Source organism: Mustela erminea, chromosome 2 (genome assembly GCF_009829155.1).
Source record: "Mustela erminea isolate mMusErm1 chromosome 2, mMusErm1.Pri, whole genome shotgun sequence".
Classification (NCBI taxonomy): Eukaryota; Metazoa; Chordata; class Mammalia; order Carnivora; family Mustelidae; genus Mustela; species Mustela erminea.
Window position 1 is genome coordinate 31,755,022 of NC_045615.1, and position 24,702 is coordinate 31,779,723.

A 24,702-nucleotide genomic window follows, 5' to 3' on the forward strand; every position below is an offset into this window, starting at 1 on the left:
TTCTTTTCTTTTTAAAAGATTTTTATTTATTTATTTGTTTGACAGAGAGAGATCACAAGTAGGCAGAGCAGCAGGCAGAGAAAGAGAGAGAGAGAAAGGAGGAAGCAGGCTACCTGTGGAGCAGAGAGCCCAATGCGGGGCTCGATCCCAAGACCCTGGGATCATGGCCTGAGCCGAAGGCAGAGGCTTTAACCCACTGAGCCACCCAGGTGCCCCACTACTGCATTCTTAACTAGAATGTATCTATGGGGAAATTTCCACCTCATCAACTTTTTGATTTCAGCTAAGGAGGGATTGTACTGGAAGGATGGCATTAATGCTCAGTGACCTTCAGTTTCAGATGAGTATCTTCTTGCCCATAGGAATGAATTGGTGACGTGGATTATGGTTCTGTCCTGGCCAACGGAATTTCATTGCTCTACTTCAGTTGGGCTGGGAACTAGAGGCAAGAGGAGGAAGTGCCAGGGTCATCACTACTTGGTATGTACCGTGACTTCTTATCGAAGCTCCCCCTGGGACTTAAGGGGATGAAGCAGTAGTTAAATGTGGGGGCTGTGGCTCCCTAGATGCTACCTGCCAGGAAGGAGGGTGAAGGCTGAGGAGCCTTCTCAGCCTCTCACTTTTCCTACCTCCAGGACAACCAAACATTCCTAAGGGAGTTTCCTCACACAGAAACCCTGACTATAAAATGCCCTGTGCAGCCTCCCTGGCTGAGCTCCAAGCCGAGGCCAGCTGCCTCATCTGCCTGGATTACCTGAGAGACCCAGTGACCACTGACTGTGGGCACAACTTCTGTAGCTCCTGCATCCACCAGCGCTGGGAAGACCTACAGGACATCCTCCCCTGTCCCGTCTGCTTCCACCACTGTCCTGACAGGACCTTCAAGAGGAACGTGCAGTTAGGTCATGTGACCGATTTGGTCCAGCAGCTTCCCGCCAGGAGGAGCAAGAGGAGACTGCAGGAAGGGAAAGCCCTGTGTAAGCAGCACAGTCAGCCTCTGTCCCTGTTCTGTGAGAAGGACCTGGAGCTGCTGTGTCCCTGGTGCAAGGTCTCCTCCGGCCACCTGGGCCACCCCCTGACACCCATCGAGCGAGCTGCAGCTGACCACAGGAAGAAGCTCAAAAGCTACATCCAACCCTTGAAGAAGCAGGTTGAAGATGATGAGAGGGGGTTAGAAATGCAAGTCTCAGAATCATTTGGATTTCGAATGAAGATAAGAAATTACACTCTGATTTTAAACAATTTAAGAGGTTTTTTTTTTTTTTTAAAGATTTTATTTATTTATTTATTTTTAAAGATTTTATTTATTTATTTGACAGACAGAGATCACAAGCAGGCAGAGAGGCAGGCAGAGAGGGAGAGAGGAGGAAGCAGGCTCCCTGCCAAGCAGAGAGCCCGACGTGGGACTCGATCCCAGGACTCCGAGATCATGACCCGAGCCGAAGGCAGAGGCCCCAAACCACTGAGCCACCCAGGCGCCCCTATTTATTTATTTATTTTGGGGAGAGAGAGAGAGAGAGAGAGAGAGAGAGAGAGAGCACAAGAGCGAGTGAGCACGAGAGGGGAGAAGGTCAGCAGGAGAAGCAGACTCCCTGCTGAGCTGGGAGACTGATGTGGGACTCCATCCCGGGATTCCGGGATCATGACCTGAGCCGAAGGCAGTCAAATTTAAGAGTTTTCTTAAAGAGCGGCTCCTGGGTGGCTCAGTGGGTTGAGCCTCTGCCTTGGACTCAGGTCATGATCTCAGGGTCCTGGGATGGATCCCCGCATGGGGCTCTCTGTACAACGAGGAGCCTGCTTCCCCTTCTCTCTTTCTGCCTCTCTACTTGTGATCTCTGTCAAATAAATAAAATCTTTAAAAAAAAAAAAGAGTTTTCTTAAAGAAAAGAATTAAAATTACAGATTGAAGAGAAAGCCATTCAAAAGAAACTGAATGAGGGACGCCTGGGTGGCTCAGTTGGTTAAGCGGCTGCCTTCAGCTCGGGTCATGATCCCGGCGTCCTGGGATCGAGTCCCACATCAGGCTCCTTGCTCGGCGGGGAGCCTACTTCTCCCTCTGCCTCTGCCTGCCATTCTGTCTGCCTGTGCTTGCTCTCTCCCCTCTCTCTCTCTGATAAATAAATAAAATCTTTAAAAAAAAACAAAAGAAACTGAATGAGAACAAAGTAAAATTCTCACAGCATGTGAGCATTCTAAAAGGCCCCTGTTCGAAATAATGGCAGATAGGTGTTTAGTCAGAACAGGAGCTGCTCCAGGTTTTGAAACTATCAATAATTGGGGCACCTGGGGGGCCCAGTTGGTTAAGCATCTGCCTTCAGCTTAGGTCATGATTCCAGGGTCATTGGATCGAGCCTTGTGTCAGGCTCCTTGCTGGGAGCCTACTTCTCCCTTGCACGCCCCCCTCCTCTCCTGTGCTCTATCCCTCTCTCTCTCAAATAAATAATCTCTTAGAAAAAAGAAAGTACCTATAACAGGCACGAAAACCTAAACGAATCAGCCTTCGTTTCATATGAATTCAAGAAATAATATATTGGTTCGCCTAAATAATATTTTAACCTACAGAAAATTATCAATCTGTTTAAGGCCAGTTTGACCCTAAATATTGAAACTGCTCACCCCAGTATTAGTATCTCAGAAGACAGAAAAAGTGCAACATTAGGAGAGGTGAAAACAAACTTTTCTTACAATCTCAGCAACTTTACTTTTTTACCAGTTGTCCTGAGTCTCCAGAGGGTTGTTTCTGGCAGGCATTATTGGCAGGTGGAAGTAAGAGGAAATGGTCAATGGGCTGTAGCTGTCTGTAGGAATCTTTTCCCAGAAATGCAGTGACTTCCCCGTCCCCAAATGATGGATGCTAGTAAATCTAGTTCTGTCTGGTCCAATAAAGTCCAGGCGGATTGACATTTTTCTGGACTACGAGTTGGGGAAGGTTTCATTTGAGTAACAGTTCTCATATCTATACTTAACACTGATACATTTAGGGAAGAATTTAGGGCTTATGGTTTTTTTTTTTTTAATTTAGGGCTTATTTCTATATTGGACCGACTTCAGACCTTACAGTATAGTAACTCATGAATAAAAAAATACCTGGGGACTTTCGCAGGTTGATTATTTTTCTTTCTGTTATTCACACATGCCACTTGGAATGTTAACTATATAATTACTAATTGTTGGAATGATATGATCCCAAGAATTAATGGTAATTTGGGCTTCGGTTGCATGTGGGTTTTACCTTTCCAAAAGTGATTCTGTATTCGCAGGAAATTGCAAAGATAGTGCAGTGTGTTGTGTTAATACCTAAAAGATAGTCATCTCTCAGTGCCTCTCTCTTTCAGTAACTACGATGTATTACTTAGCACGAATACTTCATATAAATGGTGTAGGAAACAAATGTAAAGTGCTTTTGTAATCCCAAAATCAAATATATAAAAATTACAGGTTTTGGGATGCGTGGCTGACTCAGTCCACAGTGCATGTGACTTGATCTCGAGGTTGTGAGTTTGAAGCTCAAGTTGAGGATAGAGTTTACTTAATAAACAAAATTTTTACATTATCTTTTCAAATTTTCATAAGTGCATTTGCAACATTTATAATTTTCCTATGTATTCTCCATTTCTAGAAATTCACCAGTTGATTGAATCAGTATTAAATTCTATGCTTTACAATATATTGAAGAAAATGGTCTTCTACTTTTGGTATTGTTAGATTTGGAAAAGCCTATTTTTTTATTTTACTTTATGTTACGTTATGTTATGTTATGTCATGTCATTTTACTTTATTTTTTTGAGAAGCCCATTTAATGCCAGAAGGTTTTAGAGCACTTTTTGCAGAACCCAGTGTGTATATACCTTATCTTACTAATTAGTGGCCAGGATTACAACCTAAGCAAATTTAGAAATACTCTTAAGGTACAAAAGTACCATAGTCAGTTTTTCATTTTGTCTTTGTTTATACAAGGTATTTACAGAATTCTGTTTATTTTGCCTTTTCTTGCATTTTTGAAAACCAGGTTCATATATAACCATATACTTGTGTTATATTACATTATGTTAAACTGTCATTTTAGAAAATACTTATATTTGGAATCCTATATGTGTATTGTTTATAAATCTTGGTAATAAAGAGTTTTATTTTGTGGGGGGCCTGGGTGGCTCAGTCTGTTGGGCGTGGGACTCTTGATTTAGGCTTGGTTAGTGAGCTCAGGTTATGGGATGGAGCTCCCTTTCTGGCTCTGTGGTCAACATAGCATCTACTTGTCCTTTGGGGCCCCTCCCCCCCCCCTTCAAAAGAGAGAAAATCTGTGAAAAAATTTCATTTTTTATATTTGTAGTTTATGTCTATAATTTGAGGAAGATGCTCAGGAGAGTTTTTGGAACCCCTTTCTCTTCTTTTTTTTTTTTTTTTTAAAGATTTTATTTATTTGACAGAAAGAGACAGCGGGAGAGGGAACACAAGCAGGGGGAGTAGGAGAGGGGAGAGGGAGAGGCAGGTTGCCCACTGAGCAGGGAGCCCAATGCGGGTCTCTATCCCAGAACCCTGGGACCATAACCTGAGCCAAAGTTGCTTAACAACTGAGGCACTCAGGTGCCCCTGGATCCTTTTCGATGAGGTAGCAGGAAGCCCTACATTGATCAGGACAGTGTGTAGCGCTTACCTCAGCTACTTGGCAAGATAAAACATCCTACTTTTTCATGTAAAGTGTGGATCTGAAGGGCACTGCTCTAGTACTCCACCCAGCAATTTAACTCCATCCATCACATGTGTGATCTCTCAGCACTGTCACTGCAACTAGAAAGGGCATTAGAATGACACACTGAGGCTGAAAAACCAACAGCAGGAAGTGACACGCATTTTCAGTTATTCCATTTTCTAAAATTGATTGCAAAAGCCCCACTTATCTGGAAGGTGGCTGGAAAGAATACATTAGTATGAGGTGAAAAGCCATCATTTGCCACAATTCTTGATTCCAATTAGACATCAGTGAAATTCACATTAATAGTGCTAGAATTTGCTAGAATTAAAACTCTCCAATTATAACTTGTGAATAGATTGACGCTGAAACTGGTAATAGTTTTGGCTTTATTTGACAATAATTTCACCCACATTAGAGATGTTTCTTTTTAAGTAAAATAAGCATTAAAACACTTTTCAGTGGGAGAATTATAGAGCATTATTATAATGAAATCCTGGTGAGTCATTAGAAGAGTTGTTGAGAGTAATGTCCAAACACATTGGAATGAGAGGGAAAAAAAAAAATCTCTTAATTGGCCAAGGCTTCTGTGGGTATGGAGCCCAGGAGCTACTTAAATGACATGATAAAGGCCAGGGATAAGGTTGAGTTAAAACGCCAGGGGCGGTTCTCCTTTGCCTCATTTTGATAAGCACAAAATTCATTCACCATGGTTAATTAAATAACACAACATACAGTTACCACAGTGTGTGTCTGTGTATACACACACACACACACACACACACACACACACACACTCTATATATATATATATATAATTTTTTAAAGATTTTATTTATTTGAGAGAGAACAGGAGCCCGGGACGGGGAGGGGCAGAGGGAGCAGTACAAGCAGACTCCCTGCTGAGCGGGGAGCCCCATGTGGGGCTGGGTCCCAGGACCTGGAGATCATTATGACCTGAGCCAAGGGCTGATGTTTAACAGACTGAGCCACCCAGGAGTCTCTACAGTTAGCACAGTATATTAACTGTGATTCCATAAAGTTCAAACTATATGGACCCTGAGGGCAGGGTCTCCAGCCACAGAGGATGACTCTGAAGTCTTGAAACTGAAAGGCATTTGCTCACTGGATTTCAGAATTGCCTGGAACCAGTGACCCTTAAGAACTTCAGCACAAGTATGTGCAGCCACAACCCTGGTCTTCTGCCCAGCACACTCTCTCAACAGTGGAGCTCCTAAGTTTAGCTGTTTCTGCAATCTAGATAGGTCAAGCCCTCCCAAATCATCAAATTCTCATTCCTTTTTTTTCTTCCCTCAATTTACTTTTTTCCTCTCCATTTTTCTGTAAGCGGCAAGAAGGGAACCAGGTTGTCCCTTCAGTACATTGCTTGGCAATCTCAGCTAAGTATTCAGGTTCATCACTTTCAAGTTCTGCTTTCCGCACAACTGGAGGACACATTCAGCCATGTTTTCCCCTGCTGTATGACAAGAATTAACTTTCCTCCAGTTTAGAATAACATGTTCCTCAAATCCTTTTTTAAAAATTTTAACTTAATTTTGATTTTATTATCATTATTATTTAAAAAAAATTTTTTTAAAGATTTTTGTTAGTTATTTGACAGACAAAGATCACAAACAGGCAGAGAGACAGGCAGAGAGAGATGAGGAAGCAGGTTCCCTGCTGAGCAGAGAGCCCCATGTGGGGCTCGATCCCAGGTCCCCGGGATCATGACCTGAGCCAAAGGCAGAGGCTTTAACCCACTGAGCCACTCAGACTTACCATTATTTTTTTTTAAAATAGACTCCACGCCCAGCATGGAGCCCAACATCAGGCTTGAACTCATGACCCTGAGGTCAAGACCTGATCTGAGATCAAGAGTTGGACCCTTGGGATGCCTGGGTGGCTCAGTGGGTTAAGCATCTCCCTTTGACTCAGGTCATGATCCCAGAGTCCTGCTCAGTGGGGAGCCTGCTTGCTCTCCCTGCTTGTGTTCTATCTCTCTGACAAATAAGTAAATAAAATCTTAAATAAACAAAAAAAGAGTTTGATTCTTAACCCAGCTGCCCCTTTTAATTTAAATTTTAACCTTTAAGTATTCTCCACACCCAACTTGGGGCTCAAACTCAAACCCCAAGATCAAGAATCACACCCTCTACCAATGGAGCCAGCCAGGTACTCCTCCTCAAATCCTTCTGAACTCTCTCCAAAGCAGCTTTAACTTTAATGTTCCCACTAATATTCCTCTTATGAGGAATATATATATATATGTGTGTATATATATATATGTATATATTTTTTTTTTCTCCCTGCTGGGTTGGCTAATCCCATTGTCTGTAATATAAGTTACTGTACAGATTTATACCCCAGGGAAAAACAGTCTTGATGAAATTGACTTAGACAATTGTTCCACATTGTCCTAGAATAGCTGATCTGATTTAAGAGCTGATACCTTTGTATCCTCTTCAAACTGCAACCTCAAAGCAAATGGCTATCAGGATTTACTATTCGGTTGACCCTTTTTTAGTGATTTCATAAGTGATCTGGCAGCAAAGTCACTTGAATACTAGTCTGTGTTTATTTACTTTCCGTTGCTTATTCATTCTGTTCTTGACATTGAGATTGACAAGAATCAGCTGTGACTCTATACCAGTTTTCGGCTTGCCAGGGCTCATGATTCCCCCATTAAAATTCTGTGGTTTTAAAGGGGGATAGTAAGGGGGAGGGCATAAACACAGGGGCCCTAAGCAAGATGGTGAGAAGAGGCAGTGACACAGTTTCAAGCTAATGCCCGTGGGACTTGCTTGATTGGTTGGGATTAAGGAGTTAGAGGATTCAAACATGCTTCCAAGGATTTCTGCATTTGCTATTAGTTTAATGGAGGGTCCGCTACTGAGATGTGGAGATGAATAGTTTTCTGATGTGGCAGAGGAGCTTGGTGGTAAATCAAGTGACATTGTTCTCACATTGTTTAAAAAATACTTTTATTTATTTATTTGACAGGCAGAGTCACAAGTAGGCAGAGTGCCTGGAAGAGAGAGAGGAGGAAGCAGGCTCCCCACTGAGCAGAGAGCCCAATGCAAGGCTGGATCCCAAGACCTTGGGATCACGACCTGAGTCGAAGGCAGAGGCTTTAACCCACTGAGCCACCCAGGCACCCCTGTTTTCACATTTGAGGGCAAATATTTTTAAAGACCCTAGGCAGGGCAGAGTGTGAGTGGCTAGAGCCAAGGCAGTGGGGAATTGCTGTTCTCTAGTCCTGTATTTCCAGCTCCTATGATGGTGCCTGGTTACTAATAATTGCTCAATAAATATCTGAGGTATTTGTTTTTATTTATTTATTTCACATAATCTTTATGGCCAATGTGGGGCTCGAACAAGACCCTGAGATCAAGGGGTCTACCAACTGAGCCAGCCAGGAACCCCTACTTGTGGTATTTGTCAAATAATTAGTTAATTATGGAATATATAAATCTCATACACCAAAATGGTACATTGCACACCTTACTAATTGATTTTGTCTTCCTGCTGTGACTTATTAGTCCCACATTTCCTCCTCTTTACTATAAGGGTTGATTCAGCTCTTAGCTGTCATTACAACAAAGAAACAGTAAAATCAGGGCGCCTGGGTGGCTCAGTTGTTAAGCGCCTGCCTTCAGCTCTGGTCATGATCCCAGTGTCCTGGGATCAGGTCCCACATTGGGCTCCCTGCTCTGTGGGGAGTCTGCCTCTCCCTCTCCCGCTCCCCCTGCTTGTGTTCCCTCTCTCACTGTCTCTCTCTCTCTTGCTCTCTCTATCAAATAAATAAATACAATTAAAAAAAAAAAAACATGGGGTGCCTGGGTTTATGGCTCAGTGGGTTAAGCATCTGTTTTCGGCTCAGGTGATGATCTCAGAGTCCTGGGATCGAGCCCCGCATCAGGCTCTCTGCTCGGCAGGGAGCCTGCTTTCTCCCCTCTCTCTGCCTGCCTCTCTGCCTACTTGTGATGTCTCTCTGTCAAATAAATAAATAAAATCTTAAAAAAAAATTAACAGTAAAATTGTCACTTCTCTGCCAACCACTACCACTTCCCATCTCCAGGATAGATCTTATTTATCCAAAAGAGAATGTATTTACCATGTGAGGAAAAAAAAAACCCTGCATTCATGAACCCATATAAAAACATAATTCTTGGGAGTAATATGTAAAATCCACATGATGCACTGAGGAGGACCTAACATTACACATTTCGTATTCCTGCCTAAAATGCTTAACCTACACCTGAAGAATTCATCAGACAGTTCCAACTATGGGATGGTCCACAAAATAAGTAGTTTGAATTCTTCAAAAGTGTCAATATTACGAAAGATAAAGAAAAACTGAAGAACTCTTCCCAATCAAAGGAGAATAAAAACGGCAACTAAATGGAATTTGTGCTCCTATATTGGGTCCTGGATCAGGAAAAAAAAATCTGTACAGAGGGCGCCTGGGTGGCTCAGTGGGTTAGGCCGCTGCCTTCGGCTCGGGTCATGATCTCAGAGTCCTGGGATGGAGTCCCGCATCGGGCTCTCTGCTCGGCAGGGAGCCTGCTTCCTCCTCTCTCTCCCTCTGCCTGCCTCTCCGACTGCTTGTGATTTCTCTCTGTCAAATAAATAAATAAAACCTTAAAAAACAAAATCTGTACAGAGCATTTTGGGACGACTCAGGAAATGTGAGTAGGGACTCTACATTCAATTATGATGTAACGGATGGGATCAGTGCTAAATTTCTTATATGGTAACTGCACTCTGGTTGGCCAGGAGCACATCCTTATTTTTAGCACATAATCTATTGAAGTGTTTGTCTTCTCCAATGGTTCATAAAAGAAAAATAAACAGAATGATAAAGGAGTGGGGCAAAATAAAAGCAGGCCCATCTACAGGAAGAATATACTATGGTCACTAGACTCCTCTTGTAACATTTCTGTGGATGGAAATCATCCAAAAATGAAAACTATCGGGATGCTTGGGTGGCTCAGTCAGTTAAGCGTCTGCTTTCGGCTCAGGTCATGATCCCAGGGTGCTGGGGTAGAGCCCTGTATCAGCCTCCTTGCCTGCTTCTGCTTCTCCCCCTGCCTGCTGTTCCCCCTCTCTTGAGCTCTTCCTCTCTCTCCCTCTGACAAATAAAGAAATAAAATCTTAAAGAAAAAAAGACAAAATTAAAAATATTTTAGGAGTGAAAAAAAAATCCCAATCTTCCCTTTAACATGGGAAATACTTTCTTTTCAAAGACAACTGTGAAGGACAGGTAGGATATTAGGAATTAGCACCGTGGCATATATAATATCTGTGCATTGCTATGTCTTGAAAACAACATGCCATACACCTTATTTCTTCTGTGTTCATGTTGAGATTTCTGGTTTTTAGAATTTTTTAAAAAAGATTTTATTTATTTAATTGACAGAGAGAGACACAGCGAGAGAGGAAACACAAGCAGGGGGAGTGGGAGAGGGAGAAGCAGGCTTCCTGCTGAGCAGGGAGCCTGATGCCGGGCTTAATCCTAAGACCCTGAGATCATGACCTGAGCTGAAGGCAGATGCTTAACGACTGGGCCACCCAGGTGTCCTGGGTTTTTAAAATTTTTAAAAATTATTTATTTATTTATTTGAAAGAGAAAGAGAGAGCATGTGCAAGTGGCAGGGGAGGAAGGAGAGGGAGACGCAGGCTCCTGGCTCATCAGGGAGCCTTATGCAGGGCTTGATCCCAGCCCTGAGCTGAAGGTAGATGCTTAATGGACTGAACCACCCAGGTGCCTGAGACTTCTGTTTTAGTGACAAATAACAACTTGGTTTCCATAAAACCTAAAATTATTGGTTTTCCATTCTTGCTTATAGTTTTGAATATTCCATTGTTGTGTAAAGTTGGTAGCAATTTAGAAAATTGCAGTGAAATAGTTTTTGGCTGTATGAGTGCCATAAATAAGCACGCATAATATTTAATACTTTAAAAAGGATAAAACAAAAGCAAAATAAACAAGTGGGACTATGTCCAACTAAAAGAAAGCTTCTGTATGGCAAAGGAAACAACAAAATGAAAGGCAACCTATCGAATGGGAGAAAACATTTGCAAATCATATATCTGTTTAAGGAGTTAATATCTAAAATATATAATGAAGTCACAAACTCAATCTGATTTAAAAAATGGGCAGAGGAACTGAATAGACATGTTTCAAAGAAGATATCCAAATGGACGTGAAAAAATGCTCAACATCAGTAATCATCAGGGAAATGCAAATTGAAACCACAGTGAGATGGGGGCATGTGGGCAGCTCAGTTGGTTAGTGTCCAACTCTTGGTTTCCTCTCAGGTTGAGGTCTCAGGGTGGTGACACTGATCCCCGAGCAGGCTCCTCACCCAGCCCAGAGTCTGCTTAAGACTTTCCCTCCCTCTTCATCTCCTCTGCACTTTCTCTCAAATAGATAAAGAAATCTTTAAACAAACAAACCACAATGAGGTATCACCTCACACCTGTTAGCATGGTTATCAAGAAGACAAAAAGTGTTGGTAAGCATGTGGAGTAAAGAGAACTATGTGCACTGTTGGTGGGAAGGTAAATTGGCTGCAGCCACCGTGGAAAACAGTATGGAGGTTCTTCCCCAAATTAAAAATAGATCTATGTGATCTAGTCATTAAATTCCTCGGTATTTATTTATCTGAAGGAAATGAAATCACATTCTTGAGGAGACATCTGCACTCCCACTTCCATTGTAGCATGATTTACAACAGCCGACACATGGAAAGAACTTAAGTGTCCATCAACAGGTAAAAAGATAAAGAAAATGTGATATGTATGCATATATATATATGTAAAATACACACACACACACACACAGACACTGAAATATTCAGCCAACAAAGGGGAAGGAAATCCTGTCATTTGCAACAACATGGTTAGATTTTGAGGGTATTATGCTTAATGAAATATGTCAGACAGGTAGCACCTGGGTGGCTCAGTAGGTTAAGTGTCTGCCTTTGGCTTGGGTCATGATCCTAGGCTCCTGAGATTGAGCCCTACTTTGGGCTTCCTGCTGAGCAGGGAGCCTGCCATCTCCCTCTCCCTCTTCCTCTGCCCCTCCTGTCCCCACCTATGCTGTCAAATAAATAAAATCTTTAAAAAAAAATAAAACGAAATATGTCAGACAAAGACAAATATTGCATGATCTCACTTATTTGTGGAATCTAAACAAAGCAAAACAAAACAAAACAAACAAAAACCCCTCTAGTTACAGACAATAGATTGGCAATTGCTAGAAGTGGGAGGGGTGGGCAAAATGGATAAATGTGATCAAGAGGTAAACTGGGACGCCTGGGTGGCTCAGCTGGTTAAGCGGCTGCCTTCGGCTCAGGTCATGATCCCAGCGTCCTGGGATTGAGTCCCACATTGGGCTCCTTGCTCAGCAGGAAGCCTGCTTCTCCCTCTGCCTCTGCCTACCACTCTGTCTGCTTGTGCTCACTCTTGCTCCTCTCTCTCTCTCTGACAAATAAATAAATAATCTTAAAAAAAAAAAGGTACAAACTTCCAGTTATAGGATAAACAAGTCCTGGGGATAATATATAGTAAGATGACTATAGTTAACTGTATTTTTTTAAAAGATTTTATTTATTTATTTGACACAGAGAGAGATCACAAGTAGGCAGAGAGGCAGGCAGAGAGAGAGAGAGAGAGAGAGAGAGGAGGGGAAGCAGGCTCCCTGCTTAGCAGGGAGCCTGATGCGGGGCTTGATCTCAGGACCCTGAGATCATGACCTGAGCCGAAGGCAGAGGCTTAACCCACTGAGCCACCCAGGTGCCCCATATAGTTAACTGTATTGTATATTTGAAAGTTACTAAAGCAGTAAATCTGAAAAGCTCTCATCTCACACACATTTGTAACCATGTGTACTGATGGATGTTGACTAAAACTTACTGTGGTAATCACTGCAATATATAAATATATCAAATCATTACGTTGTATACTGAAAATGAGTACAATATTACATACCAATTATATCTCCATAAAAAAATATAAAAAGCACAAGTCTAAGTTGTAAAAAAAAAGCAAACCCATGAAATAATATATATAAGATCATCCCATCTCATTTATATGCATATACATATATACATATACATACATATAATACAGATATATACATATAATACATATAATATACATACATACATATAATATAGAAATATAGTTACATATTTAAATGTATAAAAACAAAAGATAGGGGGCCTGGCTGGCTCAGTCAGAGGAATATATAACTCTTGATCTTGAGATTATGAATTCAAGTTTACTTTGGGTTTAGAGTTTACTAAAAATAATAAAAGTAAAAAAAATGCAGAAACATACAGGAAAGAAAATAGGAGCTAACATTGGGGAAGATTACACAATATTGTTTTGATCTTATACATTTCTGTATCATTTGATTTTTTAAATATGCATACTTCAGTCTATGGTAAATTTAAAAAAAATTTTTTTTAAAGATATTATATTAACAAACTGACTTCCCACTCCATATGTATAGGATATCATTTCCACAGTTTTTGGTGCTCAGGAGAATGTTACTGAAACTCATTTAATTTTCTTGGTTGCTTCATTTTCGTTTGGTTGGTTGTGTGGGGGACCTTGCCAGCTCATTATATATGGTAATTCAGGAAAGGCTGATCTCTTAACTTTTAGTTTTCCCCTTCATCTTCATCCTCGGCTTGCAGTCTCTCCCACCCAGGCACTCACACCAGTATACTTGATAAACTATTTTAAATATGCATGAATCCTGGTGAAATACAAAGTATTAATTTGTGTCACTATGGCTGCTTGGTGGCTACTGATTTTTACTGCTATGCTTGGTTTATCTATACATATCATTTAGGAATCATCCACGTATATTGTGGGGAGAGGCTTTTTTTTTTTAAATATTCTATTTATTTATTTGACAGGCAGAGATCACAAGTAGGCAGGGAAGCAGGCAGAGAGAGAGGGGGAAGCAGGCTCCCCACCGAGCAGGGAGCCCAATGCGGAGCTCAATCCCAGGACCCTGAGATCATGACCTGAGCCGAAGGCAGAGGCTTAACCTACTGAGCCACCCAGGCGCCCCGGGGAGAGGCTTTTTAAAAATTACTGAAATACAGGCCTATTAATGATTTTCTTTTTTTAGAGATTTTATTTTTAAGTGATCTCTACACCCAAAGTGGGGCTTGAATCCACAACTCTGAGACCAAGAGTTGGGCACTCCGCCAACTGAGTCAGCCAGGTGCCCCTAGGCCTATTATTTGTTTTTACAGTACAAAACATAAAACATATTTTGTTGTCTATGATCTATCAGTATTCACGAATGACAATGTTTCATTTTAAGTGGCCGATTTAATCATTTTTCCTGGTTTAGCAGCATAATACGGTTAAACCACAAGCAATGAATTCCTGCTGATTTCTAACATACAGAATGCTGTGTTCGAATGCAGAAAATGATCTATTTTCCCTACAAAATTATTTTAGAAGCACTTTCTATTCATTTCCCATACTAGCCCTTGGAGCACTGACATGAGAGACACAGTCAAATGTAGAATGCCTATATGGGTGGTGATGGAGTGATTGTTAAGAAAGGACACAGGTCACTGGCACCTGGGTGGCTGAGTTGGTTGACCATCTGCCTTCCGCTCAGGTCAAGGTTCCAGTGTCCTGAGGTCCAGCCCAGCATTAGGCTCCCTGCTCAGTGAGTCGCCTGTTTCTTCTTCTCCCTCTGACTTTCCCCCTGCTTGTGCTTTCTCTCTGTCTCTCAAATAAATAAATAAAATCTTAAAAAACAAACAAAAAAGGTCACAGGTCTCTCGAAACAGGAGGCAGGGTAGGGTGCAGGCTGTAACCTCAGGCTTATGCTCCTTGGGAAGGAAATGCACCCCCAAGGGGCTCCACTGGAAGTGCCCGTCATTGCCCCTGTGGGTAGGGGTTGGGGCAGGATACATGGTAACTGTGCTCTAGGATTCTGAGTTAGCCTTGCCTGGGTTCTCACCCCTCTCCATCTCTTAACCTCTCTGGTCCTCAATGTTCCCATCTTTAAATTGGGAACCATAACTGCTGTAAGGGTTATGTGAGATTCAGAAACGTGTTTGGTTTGAGCAAAGACACATGTCATTTATTTCAGGTCACAGGCTGGGCCTCCTCCAGTGGCCGCCATTCCCAGAGCAGCTTCTCTCCCTGCCTCTGCCTCACGGCCCACTATGGGGAACCGCAGTCACTGTGTGGAGGAAGCCCCTGCGATTCCATTCACTTTAGGTGAGGGCTAGCCACCCACCACCCAGCAAACACCCATGAGCTTCGGACTTACTCCCCCAGGCAGCTGTGAGAAATGTGGAGGGGCTGGGCGCCCTGTGGGAAGTGCTGGGTGGAGGTGCTGGCCTCAGACCAGGGCAAGCGCGTGCTGCAAGACAAGGACTTGGTTGTTGACTGGAACAACGGAAGCAAGTTACCCACATAGGGACTAATGGGGTTGGCTTTCTCACCTTGGCTCCGCTTATGAAAAAGGCAGTTTCGGCCACAAGAGCGTCCAAGGCACAGGCTCAGACTCTGAGGGTTCTCAGGAGCTGCAGACCCGAAAGCTGCTCCTGCAGGATGCTCCACAGTCCTCATGCTGCACAGTGCTGGACGGATGTACTGCGAGGACAGGGTGCCACTCAACACCTGAATTACATGCCTGGGTGGGGGGAGGGTGGCAGGCGGGGGAATGAACTGGCCTCATTAATCTTTCAGATTCGGTTTCCTCATCAGCCAAAATGGGATTGGGGAGGACTGCAAAGGCACAAGTGAGATTATGCGTGCTAACACAGCCCTCTCCACCTGGTCTGATTCAATCACGGAAGGTGCCCTCCCCACCAAACAGCACCTTGAAACTGCCTCACCCGTACCCTGGCCCCACCATTCCTCCGTGGAGGAGGAGCGAGCAGACTGATGGGCGGGCCCCTAATAGCTCCACCCACCAAATGGTGTATATATGGGGTGGTCACACACCGTTATGGGCAGTGGCTTCTTATGTGCAGTGGTTTCGGCCGCCCCTGAGTGTGAGCTTCTTGGGTGCAAGCCTCACAGACCCGTCCAGAGTCGCCTGTCCCAGGTAAGCAGGGAGTTGGGACAATGTAGGGACTGGGAGAGAGGGCTGGAGAGTGGTACAAGCTGTAGTCCCCTGAGCTCCTGCTCCTGCAGGGCCAGAAATCGCACCCTGCAAGGGAATCTCATCTTGGGTTTGGTTTCTTTCTTTCTTTCTTTCTTTCTTTCTTTCTTTCTTTCTTTCTTTCTTTCTTTCTTTCTTTCTTTCTTTCTTTCTTTTTAAAGATTTTATTTATTTATTTATTTGACAGAGAGAAATCACAAGTAGATGGAGAGGCAGGCAGAGAGAGAGGGAAGCAGGCTCCCCGCTGAGCAGAGAGCCCGATGTGGGACTCGATCCCAGGACCCTGGGATCATGACCTGAGCCGAAGGCAGCGGCTTAACCCACTGAGCCACCCAGGCGCCGCGGGTTTGGTTTCTTTTAACTGACTGAGCCACCCAGGCCTCCCTTATTTTGGTTTCTCTTAAAAGATGTGCCATTTCTGATGGTTACCAGTCCCTCAGTGAGCCTTGTCCTAAGTCACCTAAAAATACTGATAGTTCTTACGTTGTCTTATCCTAGAAGCAGAAAACAGGTAGACAACCATCTGTGTATGACAAAGCTCCCAGAGGGGCTGATCTGAAGCGGCATGTAGAATCCTCTTGCGGGAGGTCTCAGTGAGGGGCAGATTACCTGTAGGTGGGGAGTGGAGGGAATAGTGCTATGAGGCCAAGATCTCTGGTGCTCAGGTCCTATGCAAGCTTGATCTTCCTTAATCTAAACACCTGCCTGCTTACAGATGCTCAGAGGGTATAAACGAGTTGCCCAAAGACACTCAGTTTTTAATGGAGACCCAGAAACCTGGCCAAGTTTAGTCTTTCAACAGCTTTAGCCAAGGATTGAGGAGGTACTTGGTGATACAGTCATGGTGGTCATAGCATGGAGGTTATGGTTCTGTAGGGAATGCAGATCTCCAGGACCTGTGTGAATTTACAACAGTCATGGACTTAAAAGGTGAATTCGTGATACTATCCTTACTGTTTTGTGACCCCATGTTAGGAGAGGTGACCCATCACAGAGTCGGGAAGGTCAGATCAAGAGGAAGTGACAAATGAATGGAGAGCTGGTGGCCGCATAGGAGACAACTAAGGGTTCTGCAGGTACAAGGGTGGTGGGGCCAGAGGGAGTTCATCCTGCTGGAAAAGGGAAGGCAGGTGACAGCTGTGGAGAGCTTGGTGGTTGGAGAAGCTGGAGCTGAGGGCAAGGATGTGGCCTTCCAGATGGGAGGGTCCTCCTGTGGGAGAGGGTAATGATTAGATCTGAATGCATGGACAGCAGATGCATGGAGGCCCAAATGGGTGCTGGACTCAGTCAGAGATAGGTTCTGAGGGTCCTGAGTCTGGAAAGTCTGGGGTAACATTAGTTGCCATTGGTCACCTTCTATGTGACCAAGGAACATTTTGTTGCTAGGAACATTTCCTCCTTCTCTGTAAATGCTGTCTGACTTATAAAAGATCTCATGGTCTCCTTCTGGCTCCACTACCCTCTGTTTGCAGTCTTTCAGATCTCTGCCAATCTCATGAGATGCAAAGAATAATCTCTCTTGTTTTTCATTCTCATGTCTCTACATTACTAAAACGATCTGCTTCAGTTTCATGATTGGCCATTTGTTTATCTTCTTTGGCCATTTTTATATCCAGATTATTCATATGTTTGTTTGAATTACTTGGTATAAGAGCTATTTATATGTTTTGGGGAAAAAAAGATTATTACCAGCACCCCAGAAATATTTCCAATGTTTTTCCCAATTACTAGCCTATCTCTCCTCAAATACTTCGATTGTGCTGAGGTCTAACACCATTAAGTCATTTTTCCTACACACAGTCTATATTATTTTGTGACTGGTTTTTCTTCACACAAAATATCTCTGTGACTCATCAAAATTTTGGGGTGAAGAGGAGTTAGCACCTTCCCATTATTGATTAATGTTCCATTGTATGAATACACCACAATTTATTCATGCATTCCAATGTCAGATACTGGAATTATTTGAAGTTTGGGCTTGTGAAAAATGTTGTCATGAACCTCCATGTAGGTCTGTTGGTGCATGTATTTTGAAGCTGTTCTGGTTCATACTTCTAATGGTTATACAGCCTGAGTCGAATAATTGGGTCCCAAGATATGTGTAAGTTCCAAGTTGGTTACAATGCAAAACAGTTTTCTCAAGTGGTTATACCAACTCACATGCTCACCACCTGTGTATGGATGTTTCAGTGACAGCACAGATCACGGAGACTTTATATTTTAATACCTTGTCATTTTGGGAACTCTGACAATCAAGCAGAGATTGCCTTAAACCCATCAGGGTTTAAATCAGTGATTAAATTGATTAAATCAATGTATTGCTTTAAATTGATGATTAAATCAATGGACTTTTTAAGGGGTGTTCCGTTCATGACTCTCTAGTGGGTAACACTTTACTGATACCAACTTAAAGTGTGGAGTATTTACTAGGACACATCCTCTGTGGGGTGCCCTTTAGTCCACATTTGTTTCCTCAACCCTGAGAGTTGGCCTCAGCCTTTCAGCCTATATTTCAGAATCAGTAACTGCTACTCAGGGAAAGCTCCATGCCCTCTTCTGGGGATCTTGTCCCCACCAGTCTTCACTAGTTGGTATCTCATCAGTGGTTATGGAGCGCAGTTGTGTATATATGTGTGTGTTTCTTAGTATTTTCTCACATTGAATTCCTGATCTCCAATTTCATTCTATGCATCTTGTCAAAGTCACAGCTTTCTGACTTGGCAGGGTCCTCAGAGTAAATCTAATCTAGTCCAAACCACTTATGTACACAGTTGGATGTATCCTGCAGTTGAGATGCTTAAGTGAAAAGTAAATTTTGACATACTATGAATTCAGTGCTGTGGTTTAAGAAATATCTGTGTTTTATTTATTTATTTTAAAGAACTTATCTATTTCTTTGACAGAGAGAGACACAGAGAGAGAGGGAACACAAGCAGAGGGAATGGGAGAGGGAGAAGCAGGTTCCCACCCAGCAGGGAGCCTGATGTGGGATTCAATCCCAGGACTCTGGGATCATGACCCAGGCTGAAGGCAGACGCTTACCAAGTGAGCCACCCAGGCATCCCAGAAATATCTGTGTTTTAAACCAAAAAAATACCTGGTTCTTTTATTGGATCTTTGACAAGATTGAAATGATTGAGGTTGGGATTTGTATCCTTATTTACTTGATTCTCTTAGAGATGAGGATGTCATTTATTTTCCCCAGATCCCCCAGATAACGAGTAAGGGGAAATTCTACTCAGGATGGATGCTCAATTTGCAAAGCCTTTAACTTTCTGCAATGCCATGCAGCTCCCTGTGTTGGTGTGGGTGTAGGTAGAATCCTGGGGGTGGAGAGAAGAATTGGTGGCTGCCTCAAATGTGGCAGTGAGCAGGGCCACAAATACGGTATATTTTTTTTACATGAAACAGTATTTTCTCCTCTCCAGGGATGAAGAGGCACTTTAAAGTTGTGTCTACATTCTGACCAAGAGAATTGCATAACTTGGCTTCTCATCCTACAAACTGCCAACGGCAGCTAAGGTTGCCCACTAACCTGTGACTGGCTGCAGCTTCCCTGGGCACCTATCTTTGTATTTGAGGCCATTTGCCTTAAAGGAATGAAACCTTCAAGATAGGAAGGAACAGCAAGATCTGAGGGTGTGTCTGAGGCTTCTCAGTGGAAAGAGCCTTCAAAGTCCCAGCTCTTGAAGAAAACCCACCTCAGTCCAGGTCTTCCTTCACAGCCCAATGGCAGTCCCAGCAGCCCTGGCAGGGCTCCAGGCAGAAGCCAACTGTCCCGTCTGTCTGGATTACCTCAGAGACCCCGTCACCACCGAATGTGGGCACAACTTCTGTCGCTGCTGCATCCAGCGGTCCTGGGCTGATCTCAAGGACAGGTTCCCGTGCCCCATGTGCCGTCACACGTGCCAGGAGAGGCACTTGAGGAGCAACACCCAGCTGGGAAGGATGATTGACATTGCCAAGCTCCTCCATGTCACTATGACCAAGAAGAGGAAGCTGGAAGAGGAACATCTGTGTGAGAAGCACAACCAGGTCCTGACCCTCTTTTGTGAGGAGGACCTTGAGGTGTTGTGTCCCAAGTGCACACAGCCCCCTGACCACCAGGGCCACTTGGTGAGGCCCGTGGAGGAGGCCGCCTCTCATCACAGGCAGAGGCTCAGCCATTACATCAGGCAGCTAAAGAGGCAGGTGGCAGATGTTCAGAAACTAGTAGCCACCCAAGATCGAAAACTCTTAGAACTGAGAGAGAAGGTGCAGTACCAGAGTCAGAAATTAACCTCTGAGTTTGAGCACCTGAACGAATGTATAGACCGTGAGCAAGAGGCTGTTCTGGCACGGCTAGCGGAAGAAGAGAGAGACATTCAGCAGAAACTCTGTGTGAACATCACCGCCCTTTCAGACTATGTTTTCACTGTCCGACGCCTCCTAAACCAGGTGGCAGAGAGGAGTGTGATGTCGGAGGTGAAGCTGCTGACAGGTGTCAGGAGGATCCAGGACAGGTGTGCAGGCCTAAAGCCCCCAGCTCTCTATTCTTTCCAGTTAAGGACTGAAGGATGCAGTCTCCCTCCACAGTACTTGGCCCTGCAGAAAGTTATACAGAAGTTTAGACAAGAGGTTACTCTGGATCCTGAGACTGCACACCCGAATCTGCTTGTCTCTGAGGATAAAAAGTCAGTGACATTTGTGAGGAGAAAGCCAGGCATTCCTCAGAATCCAAAGAGATTTCTGGTCGTGCTGGGTTCCCAGGGCTTCGATGGTGGCCGACATTACTGGGAGGTGCAGGTCGGTGACAAGCGGGAGTGGGCAGTGGGGCTTTGTAAGGATCCCCTTTCCAAAAAGGGCAAGCAGCCCCCTTCAGGAGGGCACAGTTGCTGGACAATTCGGCTGCAGGACGGTGGCTATGTCGCACAAGGGGCCACTCCTGTCACTCTTGCACTGAAGGAAAAGCCCAAAGGGGTTGGCATTTATCTGGACTATGAGTTGGGGGAGATTTCCTTTTACAGTTTGAACGACAGGTCTCATATCCATTCTTTCATGGATACATTTTCTGAAGTGCTGAAGCCTTACTTCTGTGTGGGGCATGACTCCAAACCTCTCACGATCTGTGCAGTGAGGGATTATGAACTGTGACTTGGCTTCATTTTCTGTCTGTAACTTACGGACAGTGGGTGGAATATTGTACAACTGTCAGTGAATGTGGTGCCAATTTTTTAATACTTTTGTGACTTAAATACATTTTCTCGTTTTGTTTTCTTTTTTAAAAAATTTTGTTTGAATAGCCAAAGAAATGTGGGGATTAACTGTTTCTGGAATTCTAAGATCAAAGTATATACATTATAATTTTATAGCTCCAATAGATTTTTTTGGCACATTTATGTATTTACATGTACATCTATTGTATTAGATTTATTACACATTTTGTACACTTATAGTGTAGTCCCATATGTAAGTGCCATTTATATGCCAGGCAGGAGAAAAGACATAATTGTAGGGAGGCGATTCTCATTGGGTCTGTCCTGTTTCTGGGTGGTAATAAGGTACTGACTGCTCCACATTATATGGTTAATGATGTTCTTATGGGGGACAGCCTTGGAAGATAGAGATGGTGTTTCCATCCAGACTATGTGAGTAATAAATCTCTTCAGATCTTTCTGGTGTGTGTGGTGTCATCAGTCCATACAGCGAACAAAATTTTGGGTGAGGGTCCACCCTGGCTATACAACCTGATCTTGAGGTTGGTGTTCTGAGCAGACTTCTAGAAATGTTAACTAACTTCTTCAGGGGTTTTCTCCTCTTTCTTTCTTTTGCTCTTTCTTTTTCCCTTTCTTTTTTCCTTCCTTCCTACCTCCCTCCCTCCCTCCTGCTTTCTTTCTTTCTTTCTTTCTCTCTCTCTCTCTCTTTCTATCTGCTGCCCAAAGAAATCATGCACTTAGAGCATTTATGCCTTTACTTGCAAATCAGTGCACCTTTAATGGGGTCTCCTCCAAGAAAAGGCTCTAGAATCCAAGTCAGAAAGAAGGAAGAAAGACTGGAATCAGGGAAAGGAAATGAAGCAGTAGAACAGAGGGCCACAATTTGACCTAATTGGCAAGTTGAAATTTACTAAAAGAATCTATAGAACAGGTGCCTGGGTGGCTCAGTAAGTTAAGCGTCTGACTTCAGCTCGGGTTGTGATCCCTGGGTCCTGGGATTTGGCCCGCATTAGACTCCTGCTGAGCAGGGAGCCTGCTTCTCCCTCTGCCCCTCCCCATCCGACATGCTTCCCGTCTTGCTCACTCTCTGAAATAAAAATAAAATCTTTTAAAAAAAATCTATAGTACAGGCAAAATAAAAGGGTGAGAGTCTATTTTGTGCCTCCATAACCTAGATGCTGATTTAGTGGGATCCTACTAGAATGTTAATGATGCTACTGAAAATAAAAGAGACATCAAAGAGGTATGCCTCATCTTAGCTATCAGAATGGTTGCCTTGCCTAAATACCCCATGGTCACAACCACATGTTCTCCTAACATGCCTAACAGAAGGCATGGATGAGCTGACTGAGTGAGTAGTAAAATTAAATCATTGACACAAATTGGCTTCACAAAATGGACCCGGATGAATGCCCTACCCCAATAGATCATATGACTAAACATTAGTTGAAACAGCATTCAAGAATTGAAATATATTATTGAAGATCTATGTAGAGTACAGGTTATCCCTACAGCGTCTCTGTTTAACATGCAGATTTTGCTATTTTTAACTTGAGAAGAATGGATAGCACCTCACAGTGAATCCCTATAACCTTAATGCTGTGGTCCCACCCAGTGTTGTCATAATTGATAATTCCATCCAATCAACAACTGGTAAATATCTGGCTATTATAGATTCGGCCAGTATATTAGATTTAGGGTTTATTTCAACAGCTTCCCAGCCATAACTTTCCTTCACCTCCAAAGGGCTATCATACACCTCTACCCAGCAATTCTAGCTACCTCAGTAGTTTTGTCTTGGCTTATAATCTTTGAGGCAAGATTTTTACTACATTCAACTTTCTCTAAATCATAAATGATTTATATTTATGACAAACTCCTCCAGAGATCTCTGACTACAGTCTTGGTTAATTTCTTGAGAGTTACTTGGTAATGTGAGGGCACTTCTATCCCTGACACTGTCAAGGAATAGCTATGGACAGGGGCGTCTCAGTGGCGGACAGTGGGCATCCAGCTCCTGGTTTTGGCTGAGGTCCTGGTCTCAGGCTCATGGGATCCTCTGCTCAGCCCAAGTCTGCTTGCGATTCTCTCTCCCTTTCCCTGTGCCCCTCCCACTCATGCTCTCTCTTTCTCTCTCAAATAAATAAAATCTTTTAAAAAGAAAGAAAGAAAGAAAGAGCTATTGAAACCTATCTCAAAAAGCCACAACATGAAAACAAGTCCAACATCTTTTAGGCTTTTTTTGGGTTCTGGATGCAACTTATTCCTCATCTGTAAATTTTGCTTAAGGCCATTTATACTATTACTTACAAATCAGCCCACCTTTAAGGAGGCTGCTTCCAAGGAAGGGCTCTAGAATCTGTCTAAATAGGAATACATCAGGCATTCCTCTTAGTGCCCCCAGAGACATCATTGTAGAGGCTGCAGCACCTTCCTCTCATGCTTGCTGGGACTCTGGACCAGCATGATGGCCATAAGCTGCACCCGGGCTCTCAGTGCAAGATCCTCAGCTCTATTCTGTAAGCCATTGTTAGACACAGACAATCCAACTTGCAATTTTTCAACTTTATGACAGTGTGAAAGTGAGACACATTCAATAGAAACTTGCACTTCAAGGGCACCTGGGTGGCTCAGTTGGTTAAGCAATCGAATCTTGGTTTCAGCTCAGGTTGTGATCTCAGGGTTGTGAGATCGAGCCCTACATGGGGCTCTGTGCTTTGTGTGGAGTCACTTGGGATTCTCCCTCTGTCTCCCAGTGCCGCTCCCCTTCTTCTGTCTTTACAATAAATAAACAAATCTTAAACAAAACAAAACAAAACAAAAAGCAGCCAAAACCCTGTACTTTGAATTTTGAATTTCGATCTTTTCCTGGGCTAGCAACATGTGGTATGCTACTCTCTCATGATGCTGGGCTGTGGCAGCAAGCTGTAGCTCCCAGTCAGCCACGTGCCCATGAGGGTGAACAACCAATACATTTAGAGCCATTGCTTTTCAGTACAGGATACAATGAAATATTCAATACTTTAGTATGAAATAGGTTTTGTGTTAGATGATTTTGCCCAACTGAGGCTAATGTAAGTGTTCTGAGACTATTTCAGGTAGACTAGGCTAAGCTATGCTGTTTGGTAGGTTATTTTGCAACATTATTAAAATATTTTCAATTTTTGATGGATTTATTGAAAAATGACCCCATCATGAGTCATGGAAGATTTGTACTGAGACTTCCTGGAAACAGAGGCTCTCCTAGGCCTTAAGTCTAAACCTGCAATACTCATCTGGCCAGTATGCCTTGGATCATGGGTACAGCATCCTGCTCACTCAGCATGGCTACTGAGGCCTTGCTACAGGATAGAGCCACACTTGGGCCCTCTGGCATCTCACCTGCCTTCTCTGTTCTCAGTCCCTTGCCATATGCCACGGTGGGAAGGAGGGACTTGTAAGTGCATGGTATAAGATAGTGGGTTTTTGTCCCTCCTCCTTTTTTTTTTTTAAAGATTTTATTATTTGCCAGAGAAAGAGATCACAAGGAGGCAGAGAGGCAGGTGGGGTTGGGGGGGTGGGTGGGAAGCAGGCTCCCCGCTGAGCAGAGCCCAACGCGAGCTCCATCCCAGGACTGTGAGATCATGACCTGAGTTAAAGGCAGAGGCTTAATCCACTGA

General features: G+C 43.4%; 2 protein-coding genes across 2 annotated transcripts; both read left to right on the top strand.

The window, feature by feature from the left end:
• The first annotated feature begins 688 nt into the window (after window positions 1–688).
• Window positions 689–19,073, top strand: LOC116582016 (putative tripartite motif-containing protein 61). The gene is made up of 3 exons (XM_032329370.1): window positions 689–1,250; window positions 15,206–15,331; window positions 19,054–19,073. Exons 1-3 carry the CDS (start codon window positions 689–691, stop codon window positions 19,071–19,073), a joined length of 708 nt encoding a protein of 235 aa, XP_032185261.1.
• Window positions 19,074–19,574: 501 nt separating this feature from the next.
• Window positions 19,575–20,981, top strand: LOC116582019 (putative tripartite motif-containing protein 75). Its single transcript, XM_032329386.1, has one exon. The coding sequence runs from the start codon at window positions 19,578–19,580 to the stop codon at window positions 20,979–20,981; it is 1,404 nt and encodes a 467-aa protein (XP_032185277.1). The 5' UTR covers window positions 19,575–19,577.
• Window positions 20,982–24,702: the final 3,721 nt, after the last annotated feature.